This window comes from Eulemur rufifrons, chromosome 17 (assembly GCF_041146395.1).
Source record: "Eulemur rufifrons isolate Redbay chromosome 17, OSU_ERuf_1, whole genome shotgun sequence".
Taxonomy (NCBI): Eukaryota; Metazoa; Chordata; class Mammalia; order Primates; family Lemuridae; genus Eulemur; species Eulemur rufifrons.
Genome location: NC_090999.1, coordinates 48,947,889 through 48,966,895, shown reverse-complemented (window position 1 = coordinate 48,966,895; position 19,007 = coordinate 48,947,889). Strand labels below are relative to the sequence as shown.

The 19,007-nt window shown below is 36.8% G+C and overlaps 1 protein-coding gene across 2 annotated transcripts in view; it reads left to right on the top strand.

Moving 5' to 3' along the window:
• ANKRD31 (ankyrin repeat domain 31) overlaps positions 1 to 16,117 on the top strand; it is a 106,413-nt gene extending 90,296 nt beyond the window's left edge. For both annotated transcript variants that reach the window (XM_069492421.1, XM_069492420.1), the window contains 3 exons: positions 806 to 908; positions 3,367 to 3,438; positions 15,753 to 16,117. In XM_069492421.1, the coding sequence (XP_069348522.1) occupies positions 806 to 908; positions 3,367 to 3,438; positions 15,753 to 15,898 (321 nt within the window). In that variant the 3' untranslated portion in view covers positions 15,899 to 16,117. The remainder of the gene's footprint in view (positions 1 to 805; positions 909 to 3,366; positions 3,439 to 15,752) is intronic.
• The last annotated feature ends 2,890 nt before the right edge of the window (positions 16,118 to 19,007 follow it).

Genomic DNA, 19,007 nt, shown 5'->3' with positions numbered 1-19,007 from the left:
AAGGGAGCCTAGAAGAAGAAGGTCATTACTTGAGCTTAAAGGATACAGGAAGGTATCCTGGAGGAAGGGATGTTTGAGTTGAATCTTGATACTTTGCCCACAGTGAACCTAGCCCCTGGAGCTATATTATTAGATTGCCCTACAGCTAAGAGTAGAGAACACAAAGACCCCTGGGCCCAGAACATTCTGGTAGGTATTTTCCAGTCTGCCACAGCCCGACCCATTTGTTTGTGGATATTTCTAAGCTCTGACCTTTTGGGCTGAAAATAATATCTAAGTTCACAAATAGACAAAAGCATGGATAGATAGACATGAAATGTTATTAATTTAATCAGTTAGATATATGATTTCTTGAAAAGTACCTTTACTTTTATGGCTTAATTTTATTGATGTAACATCGATTTTTTAAAGTTGTAAAGTAGCAGGTGCTGGATTAATGGTTGTTGAATAAGTGAATGGATAAGACAATTAATGATGCACAAAAAAAGTCAATAATTTTTTTCTGTAAAGGGCCAGATTATAAATGTTTTGGGCTTCATGGGCATATGGTCTGTCATAGCTACTCAATTCTGTTGTAGCATAAAAGTAGCCATAAACGTTAAGTAAATGAATGAACATTACTGCGTTCCAATAAAACCTTATTTACAAAAGAAGGTGGCAGCCTGGATTTGGCCATGGGCTGTAGTTTGCCAATCCATGATACACAATAATCAATACTTTATAAAAATTACAATTTTCATTAGATAGGTGTATTTGCCTCTTAAAGAATGTATGATTTTTAAATTCTGTGCTTAATTATGTGCAGGTAACATATCTTGGGCAGGAGCTTTTAAAGTATGTTTCTGAGGAAGTACCCGTACTTCCAGAACCAAACTTGGTATCTCAGCATCATCAAACTTGTCTTCCAGGTATGTGCAGACCAACACCCATTTCTTAGTTATGAGATAAAAACACCCAAACCTACTGAAAAAGCACTCCTTTGGGTTTTCTTAATCTTTTTTTCCTTTGATATAAAATTCACAATTAACCCTTTTAAAGTGAACAAGCCAGTGGCATTTAGTACATTCACAACACTGTACAGCTACCACCTCTCTGTAGTTCCAGGCACTTTTATCAAGAAACCCTGTACCTACCTAATCAGCAGGTTACTCTGCATTCTTACTTTCCTCAGTCCCTGGGAACCACCAGTCTGCTTTCTGTCTGTATGGGTTTGCCTATCTGAACATATTATATAAATGAAGACATAATATGTGACCTTTTGTGTCTGACTTCTTTTAATTAGTATAATGTTTTTGAAGATCATCCATATGGTAGCATGTATCAGTATTCTTTTTTGTGGCTGAATAGTATTCTATTATATGAATATACCACAATTTGTCCACTCATTATTTAATGGGTATTTGGGTGGTGTCCACATTTTGGCTATTGGGAATAGTACTGCTATGAATATGCATATACATGTATTTGTTTGAGTACCTGATTTCAGTTCTTTTGTGTATAGGTCTAGGAATGGAATTGCTATATAGGTTGAGCATCTCTAATTCAAAAATCCAAAACTTTTTGAGCACTTGCATGATGCTACAAATAGAAAGTTCCACATCTGACTTTATGTGATGGGTTGCAGTCAAAACACAGCCAAAACTTTGTTTCATGCATGAAATTATTAAAAATATTATATAAAATTACCTTCAGGCTGTGTATAAGGTGTATATGAAACATAAATGAATTTCATATTTAGACTTGGGTCCCATCTCCAAGATATCTCATTATGTATATGAAATATTCAAAAATACAAAACCCAAAATGCTTCTGGTCCCAAGCATTTTGGGTATGATAAGGAATAATCAACCTGTATCATGTAGTAATTCTGTGTTTAACATTTTGAAGAATAGCCAAACTGTTTTCTATAGCAGCTAAACCATTATTATTCATTTTCTTACAATAAGCCCCAATAATTCAAACTACTTTCCTCTCCTGACTTTAACACCTAATCCACCCTAACCTCTTAAGATCTTTCTCTGTCTCAAAAATTGGCTTCATAAAATAGGGTGCATTCTCCCGTTTTCTGAAGACAGCCTTGAAAGTGCTTTTCATTATTTTTGAGAAACAGACCAGGTAACAACAATAATTGTAGGGAAGCTGAAGGGCTTAAGAAACTGGAAGGAGTTCTTTAGTAATTCATGGTTTTTGGTTCCTAACCTGGCTGCATATCTACCTAATCAAATCAGGTAAGGCCCGGTAACCTGAATTTTTAGTGACACTCAGCCAGCCTGACTATGGACTTTGGATGTCTAGTAGTATTTGATTTCTTACGCAGATGATAATTTGACAACCCTTGATATTCAGCCCTTTGCTTTGATTCGGCTAAAGCACTCTCTCTTCCCCCACCCACCAACACAATCAAAGGAAAACCGAGCAAACCCTTTCTCCTTTTAGTTGCTAACCCGATGAATCAAAGCAGAACTGTAGGTTCTTTCTTATATCATAAAGGTCATCTAGTCCTCAGATTACCTAGTCCTACTAGGCAAGCATTTCAAACCCCAATTAGGCATCTTCTTCCTCAGAGGGTGCATAAGTCCCATAAAGTGTGTATGAAATTAGAAATGGGTTCTGAACTGTTGCCTTATAATATAAACAGTTTTGTGTTATTACAGGGCCCAGGAATCTACAGGCAGGTCCCTGTTGGCATTCAGTAGGCTGCTGTTAGAATTTTGTTTGGTTAGAATTTTTTTTTTTTTTTTAAGAGACAGGATCTCACTCTGTCACCCAGGCAGGCTGGGTGCAGTGGTGCAAGTCATAGCTCACTGCAGCCTCAAACGCAAACCTGGCTAATTTTTAAAAATTTTTTGTAGAGACAGGTTGTCGATATGTTGCCCAGGCTGGTCTCAAACTCTTGCCCTCAAGAGATCCTCCCACTTCAGCCTCCCAAATCCACTGGGATTACAGGCGTGAGCCATTACACCCAGCTTGATTAGGATTCTTTCGTAGCTGTTTTTGTGGTACTTGACAGAAATCCAAAGACCTGACAGGTTAGAAAAATGTAAAACTCTCTACCCCTATTACAAGACAAGCATTCAAGAGAGAATCTTTCCCTCTTCTGCATATAAAAAATATGATCGTGGAAGTCATGGCTCTGACACTGAGAGACCAGAAAGTCTAAAAAAATAAGTCTGTGGCTTTCACCAGCCTACCTGGGATCACAAACATAATGTGTTCTTTTAAACTTTTTGATGATCACACTCTTCAGAATAGTGTCTTTTTTGGGGAATAAAGGTTACCCATAGCTAGGGTGACCAGGCATACTGGTTTGACCAGCGCAGTCCCTAATTCAGCAAAATTATTACTAACATTCCCTTTCACTTTCAGAAGTGCCTTGTTTAGATGACCCGGTACAGGAACCAAGCAAATTGGTGTTTGAGAAAACGAAACTTGGACAAGGTAAAAAAAGAAAAAAGAAACTTTTCAATTTCATTTGCTTATATAAGAAATGTTTAGGTTCTACATATTGTGCAGATAGATCAAATAGGTCAAATCTTATGCATGTCACTGTATATTATAAATAATTGCTGGTTACCTTGTTAATATTTCCTGATAGACTAAGAAAATCTTTGGATTCAGAGAGACTTTTAGGGGCTCTATATTCCTATATTCCTAAATGCTTGGCACACCATAGCTTCCCAATAAACATTCATTGAATAATGTTCATTGAATACATGAATGAATGAATGAGTGAGCGAAAGCATGAATATGATCCAAAGGACTGCTGTTTTAAAACTGGATTTGCTTAGATTGACCGTCTTAATAGGTGGACGTGCCTAGATCTTGCAGGCTATAATGGAATTTGTGGTGAAGAATTCAACCAATGGTCAATAGGATTTGGGTTAGTTAATATGTCCTTTATCTGAATTTCCTGTTTCTAATTATAAGATATAAGAGTGATAGCCCATTACATTTTCTCAGCCACAAATTTTAAAGAGAACCTTCCCTCTCAGTCTCCCTCTTTATGAGAAATCATAAAGAAATCTTTTTAGCTTTATGACTCAGTATGTCCTAAACATTTAATTAGATAATACCTATTAGCATTCCATAGAATAAATAGTAGGAATGTCAATGTCCAACTTATTCACATATCATTTTGAATTCATGGTATCAAGAAAATCCTGAATCATGAAGAGAAATGATTAAAAAATTTTAATTTTGCCATCTTAAGACGTCCTTCAGTGAATCAGAGACAATGAAAGAGCTTTATTCTGAATTCTTCACAAAAAACTAATTAAATTAGTAACTCAAGTCAATGTATTGATGGACTCCAGAATGTTGAAACATAGTATGTTAACACATTTGAGGGGATGTGTTGTTTCTAATCAAGGACTTTAAACATAAAAACATAAACATTTAAAAACCGAAATTTTGTTGATGAAACCCCTGAAGGATCCTTTATCTCTAAAATCCTTTTAAGCTTTAAAATGGAGTGAGTCTATGGTGCATTTTCCCTTAAAATTTCACATCTTCCTCCCAAGCCTCTCACTTTTTTGCCTGCTTGTTCCTCTTCTATGTTATTAAGGGAATCCTCACTGATATGTCAGTATAAACTGGAAGGGAAAAAAATAAACTCTCCCAAACTGCTATGAAGTTTGTGATCATTAGACATGGACATATTGACTTATTTTTCACAAGGTTATTTATTTGGAAGTGATAATTTTTTAATTTACAAATAATTGTACATATTCATGGGGTACATAGTGATATTTTGATACATATAATGAATAGTGATCAGGTCTAAATAATTAGAATATCCATCATCTCAAACATTTTTTAAGATAGCTCATATTTCATTTTTTACCTAGAAAGCCAATTTTATATATTTATGTTCCCTGTCACCATGTTACCAAGATACTCAAAACACATTAAGCAAAATGTTTTCATCTAAGCAAAAAAATATGTATCTCTCTCTCAAGTATCACCTGAGGACCATCATTTATTTTATTTTTTTTGTTTTAAATTTCTTTTGTTTTTTTTCTGGTTTATGCAAAAAAGAAAGGAATTAAAAAATTTTTTCCATTGTTTTTTCTCATTTTTTTTTTTTTTTTTAATTTTTTTTTTTTTTGAGACAGAGTCTCACTCTGTTGCCCAGGCTAGAGTGAGTGCCGTGGCGTCAGCCTAGCTCACAGCAACCTCAAACTCCTGAGCTCAAGCGATCCTCCTGTCTCAGCCTCCTGAGTAGCTGGGACTACAGGCATGCGCCACCATGCCCGGCTAATTTTTTCTATATATATTTTTAGCTGTCCATATAATTTCTTTCTATTTTTGGTAGAGGTGGGGTCTCGCTCTTGCTCAGGCTGGTCTCGAACTCCTGAGCTCAAACGATCCGCCCACCTCGGCCTCCCAGAGTGCTAGGATTACAGGCGTGAGCCACCGCGCCCGGCCTCTTTTTTTTTTTTTTTTTTTTATTTCAATAGATTCAGGGGGTACAAGTGGAGTTTTGTTTTATGGGTGTTATATAGTGGTGATGTCTGGGCTTTAGGGGTACCCACTACCCAAATAGTGTACACTGAACCCAATAGGTAATTTTTCATCTCTTTCCCCCCTCTCATCACCCTCTCTTTCTGAGTTTCTGGTGTCTATTATGTCACTCGGTATGACATGCATGCCCATAGTTTAGCTCCTACTTACAAATGAGAACATGTGCCATTTGGTTTTCTGTTCCTGAGTTACTTCATTTAGGATAATGCCAAGCAATCATTTAATACACACTAATTATATTTTCTTCCATGAGGACCTAATATCATTTGTGCATTTGAAAATAGAACATGCTTTTCTAGGAAAAATAAGCTCTTTTTTTGTTTTTAGTAAAACAGTCCTTGGGATACTGATAATCTGTTGTAAATAAATGAAATGGCTTTAAAGACAGAGTTTTCTTCATTTCAATGTTGTTATTATGTTTCATTTCTCAGTAAAAGTATATGTAATAGTAGAGCACAAACGTTCACAGGTGCTTCTGTTTTATGTGGTTAAGAACTTTTTAAACTTTGAACACCCAAGGAAGATGGGTATCTGATAATAGTACTGAGGGTGTTTATTTCAGCACTTTTTTTTTACAACTCTTGATTCTTTGTTATTTCAGTTGTAATTTTTTTCACTCTGGTGTCATGATTAACACTCCTTTAACCTAATTCATAAAGTACATAATATATCCACTGATAGGAGAGGAAAGAAAAAAAAACTAAGTATTTGTTGATCATCAAGGCAATTTAGGAGCTTCTTTTTAGTAGAATTCTGGGCTTTACCTTTATACAACCAAATGTGCAAAAAACCTGAACACTTTACATATAAAATCAAATACCCTTACCCAATTCAGCTTAACAAAACCACTTAATAGATTTCAGTTTTCCCCAAAGAACAAGGACTTAAATATAAACTTCTAAGTAATTATACTTCAGGTCTATTTCTTGATTCTAGTATAGCTTTCACAGATGGCTTTTGATCTTATTAATGTAAATCTATATCAGATTATTAATTTAGTTTTAAATATCAAATCATGTAATACTCTATCACCATATTTATCCTTTAGGATCCCTTTGTTTAAAAAAAGGCATTGAACTTTATATTAAAATAGTCAGTATAGAATATTTTTCCCAACATAACTAGAACATAATGTATTTTTACCATCTATTGAAATAATTAATCATTTTACTTTTGATTGGCATTATATTTCTGATTCAGATTGTGGTGTTGTAGAAAGAGATTTGGTCTTTGTCCCTAGTTCTTGACACAGAGCTCCTAAAACCCTTGGAATTACCCAAGTGATAAGGGTGATAAGAGCATCTTTTGTTCTAACTGAGGTGACTCTCGGCTGACCCCTAGATAGCTTCAGGATGGGGGCTGGTCACCAGAAAGACCTTGAGTTAGAAGCTTGGAACTTTCAGCCCCACCCTCCAATCTCCCCAGAGAGAAGAGGGGCCAAAGACTGAATTAAACACCAGCAGCCAATGATTTAATCAATCATGCCTATGTGAGGAAACCTCCACTAAAAACCACTAAATGACAGGGTTCAGAGAGCTTCTGGGTTGGTGACCGATCAAGGTGCTGGGAGGGCAGCATGCCCAGAGATGGCATGCCCTGTGTGTCTCTTTCATTTGGCTCTTCCTGAGAAGTATAACTTATAATTAACTGGTAATAGTATAAAGTGCTTTCTTGAGTTTTGTGAGTCATTTTATTGAATTATTGAACCTTGGGGGAGGGGAGTTACTGTGAAAACTCCCTAATTCGTAGACAAGTTGAACAGACGTGTTAGGAACCTGGTACCTGCTACTTGCAAATGATGTCCAAAGTGAGAGTAGTCTTGTGAGACTGAGCCCTTAAACCTGTGGAGCCTGGTACTAACTCTGGGTAGTTAGTGTCAGAATTGAATTGAATTGAACTGTAGGACACCCAGTTGGTGTCATGGAGTTGGACAAGTGTTTGGTGTGAGGAAAACCTTCATGTTTGGTGCCAAAGTGTTGTGAGTAAAAACAGCTCATTGGAATGACAATGTATATATGATTATTTTCATTTCCATTTATAACCAGAGTAAGCAAAGTTTCATTCCAAAATCCTAATGAGATACAGGGTGCTTAGTATGTAAGAACAAGTGCAGGAAATCTGAGTTGAAAAATTTTGGCGTTAAAAGTGTACCTCATATGTCAACTAGTCTAGAATCTATGTTATAGATGACGAAATTGAGACCCAGAAAGGTAAGATGGGTTAAATGAAAAGAGTTCATAGATTAGTGATGTTTCAGAAGCGAGCCATTAGTTAAAAGAAGAAATCTGATTATTTTTGCTTAGAGCTACTAAGGAAAATTTTTAAAAAATTAGGGGAAAAAAAGCAAAAGTTAAAATTATTTTTAATCTGACCAAATTAGCTTGTCATTTTGAAGTGTTAATTTGGGCAACTAGGTAACAAGAATAATTCTTTTGCCTAGTAATGAACCTGGTGGTTCTGTTTAAGTAGACTTGTATACCTAATATTTGGTGATATTACTTGAGGAGGATTTATTTCTTCCCACCTTGTGCATGAGCAGAAGGGTTCCTTAGCTGTGCATTCCTTGTTGGGGGTGAGCAGGCAACAACAGGAGCCAAATATCCACATAAATGGCTTTCCTAATTATGTTAAATGTGCTACTACTGTTTAGAAATTATGTTTACAGATCTCTGAGGCCATTGACTTTGCTGAAGGAATCTACCTCATGTAAAAGTGAAAATTAAAGGGGACAAGTGCTTCTAGCCCCCAAACCAGTGCATTGGTGGAATTTACAATTCCTGATGGAAAAATTCTTTGTCACAAAGCTACAAGTAAATGCCTTTCATTATTGTTGCAAAGAAGATGATAGTTGTTTGGCCAAGGAAAGGGTTAAATTACTACTTCTCAGGATTCTCATTTCTCCCCTCCTTGTCAAAAAAATTCTTTCAGTGACAGAGTTTCTGTTTTAATCCTCCTAGTGCTCCTAATCTCCTTCAGCTCCCAGAGCCCTTTTAAGCAGAACTGGACCACTGAGCACTATTCCACTTAATACTCCTCACAGTGAGGACTGTGAATGTTATAGGGAAAAAATGAGTAGTAGGTGTTGTCAGACTGCATAAGTATGTGTGTGTGTACGCGTGCATTTGTGTTTGTTCTTTGTATTTGACTGTTTACCTGTCAGTTCATATTATTGCAGATCACAACAGCTTAGTTTTTCTATGATCTTTCCATGGGACAGTAACAATTACTAATGAACCCAGAGTAAAATCTCCTATAAAGGATATTGAACTTAAATATTTTACATGCCATATCTAAATCTTGGTGCTTCATTCCCTCTCTCAGCCCCCTGCCCTCAACAAGACTGTCAGGGCTAAAGTGAAAGCAAAATTCCAGTGTTTGGGAGATTTCAGTTTGGAGGAAGGTCTATTTAGGTGTGTCCTTATAGTCCCTTTATCTGTTCCTGTCTCTCTTCATCAGCTCCAAACTTGATGGGAGTAGTATAAGGGTTGAAGTGTTAAAGTAAGAGTATAGACTGGATTGGTGGTGAAACTTTTGCTCACTTTTCTTTTATATTTAAACTGCCTATATTTTGTGCAACCTATTAAGTTTCTATTAAGTAACAGTGAGTATACTAAGTAATATAAATTAATTATTAGATCAGGAAAATAAAATCCAAAGTTTAGTTTCCTAACTATTTGGATTGTTTCCCCTTTCTTATCTCACATGTTTCTGCAAGGATTAAAGTATTGAAAAGTGCTAGGCAAATATGCAATATCATAAGAGCACAGAAACAAATTACAGAAGGAAAAGATAAACTCTGGATTGTTATCATTGGTTACCTGGGCAGGAGGGGGAGGTAGAGTAGGGAAAGGGTGGCGAAAGACCATACCTATAGGCCACACCTGGAACATGTACAAAGGTATAGCACTAAAAACTAGCAATAGAAGCCCTGAAACCAGAACAACCTATCCCAGGATATGCTAGAGAGTGAGCACAGAGTGGAGCCCACAGAAGAGCATCTCAACTCTAGAACTGTGTCTTTGGCTACAGTAGTTACAGGTTGTTATTTATTTCTCAGAAGACTGATAATAGAACCCATAATATATTTTACTTAAAGTGGGTATAGTAAACTGTACATGTTTCATTTTTTAGGAAAAGAAAAAGCAAACAATTAATTTTAAAAATATTATTATATATTGGTATTCATGCTTTCATGAACATGGAGCAGGGGTTTGGTCAACTTCAAAAAAGGAAGAAGTTAGGGAGGTTCTTTGGCTCTAACTTGACTGAATGTTTTTTGCCTAAAATGATTTAAATAATTTTATGATCATGGTCTCTCCCCTGCCAGGTAAGTATATAATGTTGAAACTTACACTCTTATATAATAAAATCACCTAGAAATTTTATAGTTATTTAAAAATTCAAACTGGGAACAAAAATTTGAAATCAATGTGTTATATTCTCACATTTATTTATATGGGGATTACTCTATTTTCAGTTTTCTGTATGTATGTGTTTTTGCTTTTTGTTTTTCCACCAACATATATGGGTATTTTCTTGTGGATAGTAACACAGAAAATTGGAAGCGAGAAGCAGTGGTCAGCCAAAGGTGCAGGATCCTGGTAAAGTAGATAGTCTGGGGCAGTACTGGGTGGAATGAAAGGAGGAGGGAATGCCATGGTGGAAGGAGTTTAGGGAGACCTAGTACAGTGCAGGTGGTAGAAGAGAAGGAACAGAAGAGAAGAGGTAAAGGTGATGAGAACAGGTGTGTTGTAAGGATGGTCTTTTTTTGTCTTCCAGTCTTACCATGTGGAAAGGAAACTGTTCTTTAAGAAACCATGAGATGGTCTTAATACTATGCTTTGTTATATGATACACATGTTTCCAGAGCTTCATTTCTGTGGGTTTACCTTGGAAGTGCCACCTTCTGCTACTGAAGAGCCATCTGTAGTTTTCCTAAAGTCCTATGATTGTACAAAATTGGGAAGTATATGTATGCTGACAGTGAATTTGAATGGAGCTGGGGATGGGATTTTGGCTGCCATGTCCCTGTTGCTATGAATGGCTATCAGCTAGAATATTAACCATATAAATCTATAGCTATACTAGCTGGTCATGGCTAACCTGTTAAGAAAGATGTAAATCAAAACCATCACACCCAGTTGATTTTAGTAATAAAGTCAGCCCTGCTTAAAAAAAAAAAAAGAGAGAGACTGGCTTTCTGTTAATTCATTACAGCCCTTAAGGGAGAGAGACAGAGAGTCAAAGTAATGTTAACTAACACTTTACAATTTTATAGAAAGCTTTCACGTTATGTGGTATTTTCTCATTTGACAAAGATGAATGGTGGGAATTGTAAGGCAAAAGGGAAAAAAAGGTTTAATATTAGCATTGCTTTATTGAAAACTCGACTTCCAGAAGTTGCTGGGCTAAGAAATGTTCAACTGAAAGCACTGTTTTTAAAATAATTTTGTTATATCATCTCAGGCATCCCAAGTTTGGGCCACCTTATTTTCAGTATATCAGCTGGGAAGATGGACAGGTTGCTCCCTCTGGAGCTCCTGCCTGCCATTCTGTAGTTTGGGTGGTGATCTTCTCTATGTGAACAACATACTGGTAATCTCTTATTACCAATAAGATAAAACTCATCTTATTTGAAGTTCTCCTGGCTCTCCCTGAAAAGTACTTTTATTTAGGCCTGTGACTTGAGGCAAATCCTACGCTTTGGAAGGAGACGCTAGGGTTTTTATGCATACAAGTCCACCCTTGCTCTGATTTTTCCCAGCTTTCCCTCATTGCACATGTGGCTGCATCAGAGGCAAGAGGATCAAATGAGACGATGTATGTATAAGTTTTCAAAACAATAACTATGAAACAATAGGAATTATCATGGTTACAAAGATGGCTGCATTTACATTAGTGAGGCCTTACACTTTGCCATCCTAATACCAGTACCTAAACGTATAGATTGTCCTGTGTGTATTCTTCTTTTTAGGCATCCATTCATCTGCTCTCATGTATTAGAAGTTCTTATAATATGCTTATTATAGTAAAAAGGATATCAAAGTTGACATTTTGGGTGAGTTTTGTATTTTTTCATGTCATGATCCCTCATATGCCTAAATATATTCAAGATCTCTCTATAGCTCCAAAGTCCCAAGTAGAATTGGTGGTCTAGGTCTTTGCAAAAATTTTTTTATCGACTTCTTAGAATTTAAGTTCTGTATTAGGTAGGATTAAATTTGGCTGCATGTAGTGGAAAACCCAAAGTAACAGTGGTTTAAATACACAAAGAATCCTTTCACGGAGAAGCCTGGATCCATGGTAATCCCAAGGAGGCATAGCAGAACCACAGAGTCATCAGGTCTTTCTGCTCCGTCTTCTTCAGTACTGGTTACATCTTGAGGTAAACTCATGGCCCAAAATAATTATGAATCTCCAGCCATAACATCTGCATTCTAGGAATTAGAAAGAAGGAAAGTAGGGAGTCAAAAAAGGGCTTCCTGCTCTCTGTCCTCTTAAGGAACCTTCCCTGAAGTCTAACACAACACTTTGGTTTACATCTCATTAGCTAGAATTTAGTCATATGACACACCTAGCTGCAAGGAAGACTGAAAAATACAGTTTTTCCATGTGACACATTGCCCAGGATTCTCTTACTGAGGGGAAAAACAAGAAGGCAAAACTGGAAGCAACTAACAGACTTTGCCAAAAATCCTTTTTAGGTAGCTATAAAATAATAGTTAATAGCAATTTATACATAGTAAATTGTATTGGGTAATTTGGCTCATTACAGGAAGCTTTACACTGAAAATTCAGCCAGCGGATTAAGAGCAAGATGATGTGATTGAAGTTGTGCTGGCTATGAAGAAGTAAAGACTACAAGGAAACACAGGTCTAAGGTGATAGGGCTTTGTGCCGTCAATGAGTGTATATACTCTCAACTAGGGGCCTTCCTGCTCTGCCTCTTAGGCACCCCATGTAGGAATTCCCAGGGCCAGGGTGTCCATAGATCCCTGCCCCCAACCCCAGTCATCTCTTCTATGATTTATTAAGAGTAGTTTTAAGGCCAGGCGCAGTGGCTCATGCCTGTAATCCTAGCACTCTGGGAGACCGAGGCTGGAGGATCGCTTGAGCTCAGGAGTTTGAGACCAACCTGAGCAAGAGTGAGACCCTGTCTCTACTAAAAATAGAAAAAATTAGCTGGGCGTGGGGGTGCCTGACTGTAGTCCCAGCTACTCTGGAGGCTGAGGCAGGAGGATTGCTTGAGCCCAGGCGTTTGAGGTTGTTGTGAGCTATGATGATGCCACAGCAACCTGTCTCACAGACTCTGCCTTAAAAAAAAAAAAAAAAAAGTTTTTCTCAGATGTCACACTGTATGTGAATTAGGTATTATGGTCTTGTTGATTTTGTTGGTAGTTTCATACAACATTGTGAAAATCAATAATCCAAAGTATCACACCTGCTGCCAGCAGTCATGTCAATGTGTTGCTAAAAAATAACTTACGTATTATTATTAAAATATTTAACGTGTTGAAAAGTAATAAAAATGAGCTGTCTCAAAACTTTTAGTCTTCATAGAATAAGAACTGTAAGCAGTGATTCTCTGAAGCAGTGGCTGAGTTAAATATTCAAGCGTATAGATATTTCAGACTAATGCTGTAGCAATCCCTGGTTACCAAGACATGAGCTGTTAGCTTTATTTCACTTGGAACACAAGATTTAACTAAACACCTACTCTAGTGAAGGTGCCTGGTGAACAATGGAATACAGTTTTGGAGCAGAATTTTGATATATACAGAGATTAAACTCCTGACCTAATTAGCTCCATGTTCTGATTAATATTTGATCAAACCAATGCAGATAAAAATTTTTTTACTTTTTCTTTTATTTTTTAATATCACCTTTACTGGTTCAAAGACAAAATTTTTAATAGACATTTGTGTAGTCCTAGAAATTTTAGTGGATGTTAAATATATGAAAGATACTCACGCTATGTATTAATCAGGAAGATGCCAATAAAAATAATAGAGAGGCCAGGCACAGTGGCTCACACCTATAATCCTAGCACTTTGGGAAGCTGAGGCAGGAGGATTGCTTGAACCCAGGAGTTCAAGACCAGCCTGGACGATATAGTGAGACAACCCTGTCTCTACAAAAAAAAAATGTTAAAAATTAGCTGGATATGGTGCTGTGCATCTGTAGTCCCAGCTACCCTGGAGGCTGAGGCAAGAGGATTGTTTGAGCATAGGAGTTGGAGGCTGCAGTGAGCTATGATGACACTTCTGTACTCCAGCCTGAGTAACAGAGCAAGACCTGTGTCTAAAAAAATAAATTAATAAAAATATTAGAGAAATTTTCTTTACCATCAAAGTGGCAAAACTTAAAAAGCTGATAACGTTCAGTGTTAGCAAGGATGTGGAGGAAAAGAACAGGTACTCTCAGAGGTGCTGTCATATACTATTGGTGGTAGTATAAAAGGATGCATTTGGGAAGGTACTCTGGCAGAAACTTTTAAAATTTAAAATGTTTACAAACCCTTCAACCCAGTAATTCTGCTTCTGAGTATCAGTCCTACAGAAGTATTTGCACATGCCTGAATAGTAAAAATTGAGGAGTAAATTATGAATTATAAATAAATTAAACTAGGTACAGATACATTAAGTTGCTCTAATCATAACCAAAGTGGGAGACAGTATCTCGGGAGAAAATGACTAGTGGAAACGATAGCGTTTAAATGATGAAACTAAGCTAACATTAATGAAATGAATTTAAGTTAATATTTAAAGCTTTATTTCTATGGGATTTTCCTGAGACAAGAAAGTTCCCCACCCTCAACTTCTGTGGGATACCTTGTTATAGGAGGTCTATAAAATAAAGCTACTAATAAAGGAATTATTATGTTTACATATGGATCAGGTATAAAAAAGTTAAAATTCTTTGGTTTATAAGTGATAGTTTAAAACCCAACTCAGACTGGCTTAAACCCCCCCAAAACTAATTTTATTGACTCGTGTACATGAAAGACCAGTAACAGTCTTCAGGTTTTATCCAAGGTTCAAAGAGCATGATGAAGTACCCAGTTTCTCTTGCTTACCATTTCTCAGCTCCATTTCCTCATTTTGGCACCATCCTAATAGTGTTTCCTCTCATCATCCCAGGGCTACATGCTTCCAGGTTCAAGTCTAGAGAAGAAGAATATGTATGTGACTTTTCCCTGATAGACCCACAAAAATCTCATTGCATCTCACTTACCTCTGAATGGGTTATGATCTCATCCCTGAATCAATGCTTATTCACTGATTAGCTTAGATCTAAATTGATCAGGGATTGAGAACAACTCTACTGGGAGCACATGGGCTAAATATGGGGAAAAGGATGGTCATACAGAGCTGAATAATGGTGGGTCACCACAGGAAAGATAAATGGCTACTGGACATCAAAAACAGTAGATGTCCTGCAGATGTGTGATTATATAAAACAATTGTATTGCTTAGACATGAACGAAGCTCTTGGACCGCATGGTATGTCTAACTAAACTACTTGGTGGGGGTCACACTAATATTGGTGCTATCTGTGGAATAAGATTCAATTTTCTGGATGATGTATAGCTCATATAGACAATCTCTGAGACAAAATCTCTGAGACTATCTGGGAGCTTGAAGAAACCAGTTTTGAGATCATTGACCCCTTACACTGGCAAAGCCAAAAGGAACCTTCTTGATCTTCAACCTTCTCACCTCTTAGAGAGATGAGAGTCTGGAGAAGCCATATAAGTTGCTTGAGATCACACACAAAGATTATGGCAGAGTCAGGACTAGAAAATTGACCATCTGTCTTCTAACCTAAGACTCTCTTTAGTAATCTATAACAATAATAATAATAGCTAATATTTATTTGTTATATGCCAGGCAGTATGCTAAGTGTTTCATATGCAGAATCTCATTTCATCCTCATAACTGTTTTATTCTCAATTTATTGGAAATTGAGGACAGAGGAGCTTAGACAACTACCTTCAGAAACTTCCTTTTCTTGCTGAAAATAGGTCTCTCTCTCCCAAGATCAGACAGTGCTGGTTTATAGCTTTGTCTCAGGTACAGAAAATGGAATGCATGAAGAAGGTCTTGGTCAGAAAACCTGTTATGCATGCTCTCACATAGACTTTACTGGATTCTACGATTTGTAATAACTAAATTTAAATCTTACATTTTAAAAGGCAGTTTTTAATTTGTTGATACTTCTTTAAATAGGAACTTCCAGAGAATCAGTGCAAACCATCCCACAGTATCTACAAATAAATGAAATACTATTAATCAGCGATCAAGAATTTCTCCCATGCCAAATAATGGATCAGCATTGGAAGTTCTATGTGGAATGTGAGGAACTAACATTCTAAAGCCTTCTTCCTTAATAATTTATTATTTGCTCGAATTATCAACAGATGTTTGTATTTTATGTTGTGTGGTCTGGTGGGCCTATTTTAACATATACTTTATGGATCACTACTTAAGATGTATGTTTACTGTTATAAGGAATAATATAACTCTTCAACTATTATAGTAAAATTAATTGCTTTTTTGCCATTGAAATAAAGGCATGTTTGAATTAGACCATATTGACTCTGTAGCTTTCCTTGTTCTAACATAAAACCAACATTTCAATCAATACTTCTACCTTTATATAAAAAGCCATTGTTCCTTAAGGGAAGTGAGGATACAAATAAGAGTGATCTGTGAGTAATTGGTCCTGAAAAGGCCCAGGTTAAGTGAATCCACTTAAAATAAGAACTTAAAGTCTCTATTAAAGACCTTCACTCATTTACTTTGAAATTTATCTCAAAACCAAAATATAAAATTATGAATGGAGCTTATTTTAAGTTGTATAAAATTTAGTGTAGATACAATTATAACTGCAAAATCTTAGATCAAAAGATTAATCAAGTGTTGATTTGGGGGCTGATTACTTTAAATAGGATATATATCACCTTTGACTTTTGCTACATTGTCATGAAGATTTTTTTAAAAGAAAACTATATTGAAGAGCTTTATCAGTTTTCTCAAGGGTCTCAAACCTTTGGTAATCAAGTTATTCTTTACTTATTCTTCATTACTGCAGGCTCCCAAATAAGTAGCCTTACTCTATCTTCTCTTCCTCCTTTGAATAGAGAAGTCAAAATTGCAATAAAAATAACAGGCATATCTGAGGGAGATTGCAGGTTCAGTTCCATACCACTGCAATAAAGCAAATGTTTCAATAAAAGGAGTCACATGAATTTTTTGGTTTCCTAGTGCCTATAAAAGTTATGTTTACACTATACTGTAGTCTATTCAGTGTGCAATAGCATTAGGCCTTTAAAAAATCTACATACCTTAATTTAAAAATACTTTATTGCTAAAAAATGCGATCATCTGAGCCTTCAGCTAGTCCTAATCTTTTTGCTGGTGGAGGGTCTTGCTTTAATGTTAATGGCTGCTGAAGGTTGGGGGGGTTATGTCAATGTCTTAAAATAAGACAACAATGAAGTTTGCTGCATCAGTTGACTCTTCAGGAAAGATTTCTCTGTAACATGAAATGCTGTTTGATAGCATTTTATCCACAATAGAACTTTTTTCAGAATTAGAGTCAGTTCTCTCAAACCCTGCCAACCCTTTATCAACTAAGTTTATGTACTATTGTAAATCCTTTGTTGTCATTTCAGAAACATTCACAGCATCTCTACCAGGAGTAGATTCCACCTAAAGAAAGCACTTTCTGTGTTCATCTATAAAAAGCAACTCCTCATCTATTCAAGTTTTACCATGAGATTGCAGCAATTCAGTCCCATCATCAGGCTCCACTTCTAATTCTAGTTCTCTTGCTATTTATACCACATCTGTAGTCACTTCTTCTGGAGTCTTGAACCCCTCAAAATCATCCAGGAGGGTTGGAATCAACTTCTTCCAAATTCCTGTTAATGTTGATATTTTGATCTCCCATGAATCATGAATCTTCTTAATTACATCTAGAATGGTGAATCCTTTCCAGAATGATTTCAATTGACTGTGCTCAGATCCATCAGAAGAATCACTATCTATGGCAGCTATGGCCTTATGAAATGTATTTCTTAAATAATAAGACATGAAAGTTTAAGTTACTCCTTGATCCATGGGCTGCAGAATGGATGTTGAAAACATGGCTGCATGAAAACAACCTTAATCTCCTTGTATATATCTCCTTCAGAGCTCTTGGGTGACTAGGTGCATTGTCAGTGAGCAAATATTTTGAAAGAAATCTTTTTTTCTGAGCAGTAGGTCTCAACAGTGGGCTTAAAATATTCAGTAAACCATGCTGTAAACAGATGTGCTGTCATCCAGATGAACTGTTCCATTTATAGAGCACAGGCAGAGTAGATTTAGCGTGATTCTGAGGGGCCCTAGGATTTTCATAATGGTAAATGAGCATTGGCTTCAACTTAAAGTTACCAGCTACAGTAAGCTGCTAACAAGAGAGTCAGCCTGTTCTTTAAAGCTTTGAAGCCAGGCATTGACTTGTCCTCTCTAGAAGATGGTATCTTCTTCCGATAGGTAGCTTTTTCATCTACATTGAAAACCTGTTCATTGTAGCCACCTTAATCAGTTATCTTAGCTAGATCTGGATAACTTGCTGCAGCTTCTACATCAGCACTGGCTGCTTCACCTTGTGCTTTTATGTTATAGAAACAGCTTTCCTTAAATCTCACAAACCGACCTCGTCTAGCTTCAAACTTTTCTTCTGCACCTTCTTCACCTCTTTCAGCCTTCAGAGCATTAAAGAGAGTTGGGTAGGGCCTGGCTCTGGATTAGGTTTTGGCTTAAGGGAATGTTGTGACTGGTTTGATCTTCTATGCAGACTACTCAAACTTTCTCCCTATCAGCAATAAGCCTGTTTCACATTTTTTTTTTTTTTTTTTTTTTGAGACAGAGTCTCACTCTGTTGCCCAGGCTAGGGTGCCATGGCGTCAGCCTAGCTCACAGTAACCTCAAACTCCTGGGCTCAAGCAATCCTCCTGCCTCAGCCTCCCAAGTAGCTGAGGACTACAGGCATGTGCCACCATGTCCGGCTAATTTTTTTTTATATATATATATTTTTAGCTGTCCAGATCATTTCTTTCTATTTTTATTAGAGATGGGTCTCGCTCTTGCTCAGGCTGGTCTCGAACTCCTGACCTCGAGCGATCCTCCCGCCTTGGCCTCCCAGAGTGCTAGGATTACAGGCGTGAGCCACTGCACCCAGCCCTGTTTCACTTTTTTATCACTCATGTGTACACTGGAGCACTTTTAATTTCCTTCAGGAACATTTCCTTTGCATTCACAACTTACCTAACTGTTCGGTGCAAGAAGCCTAGCTTTTAGCCTGTCTTGGCTTTCCACATGCCTTCTTCACGAAGCTTAATTATTTCTAGCTTTTGGTTTCAAGTGTGCAAGTCTTCCTTAACTTGAACACTCAGAGGCCATTGTAGGGTTTTTCACTGCCCTAATTTCAATATT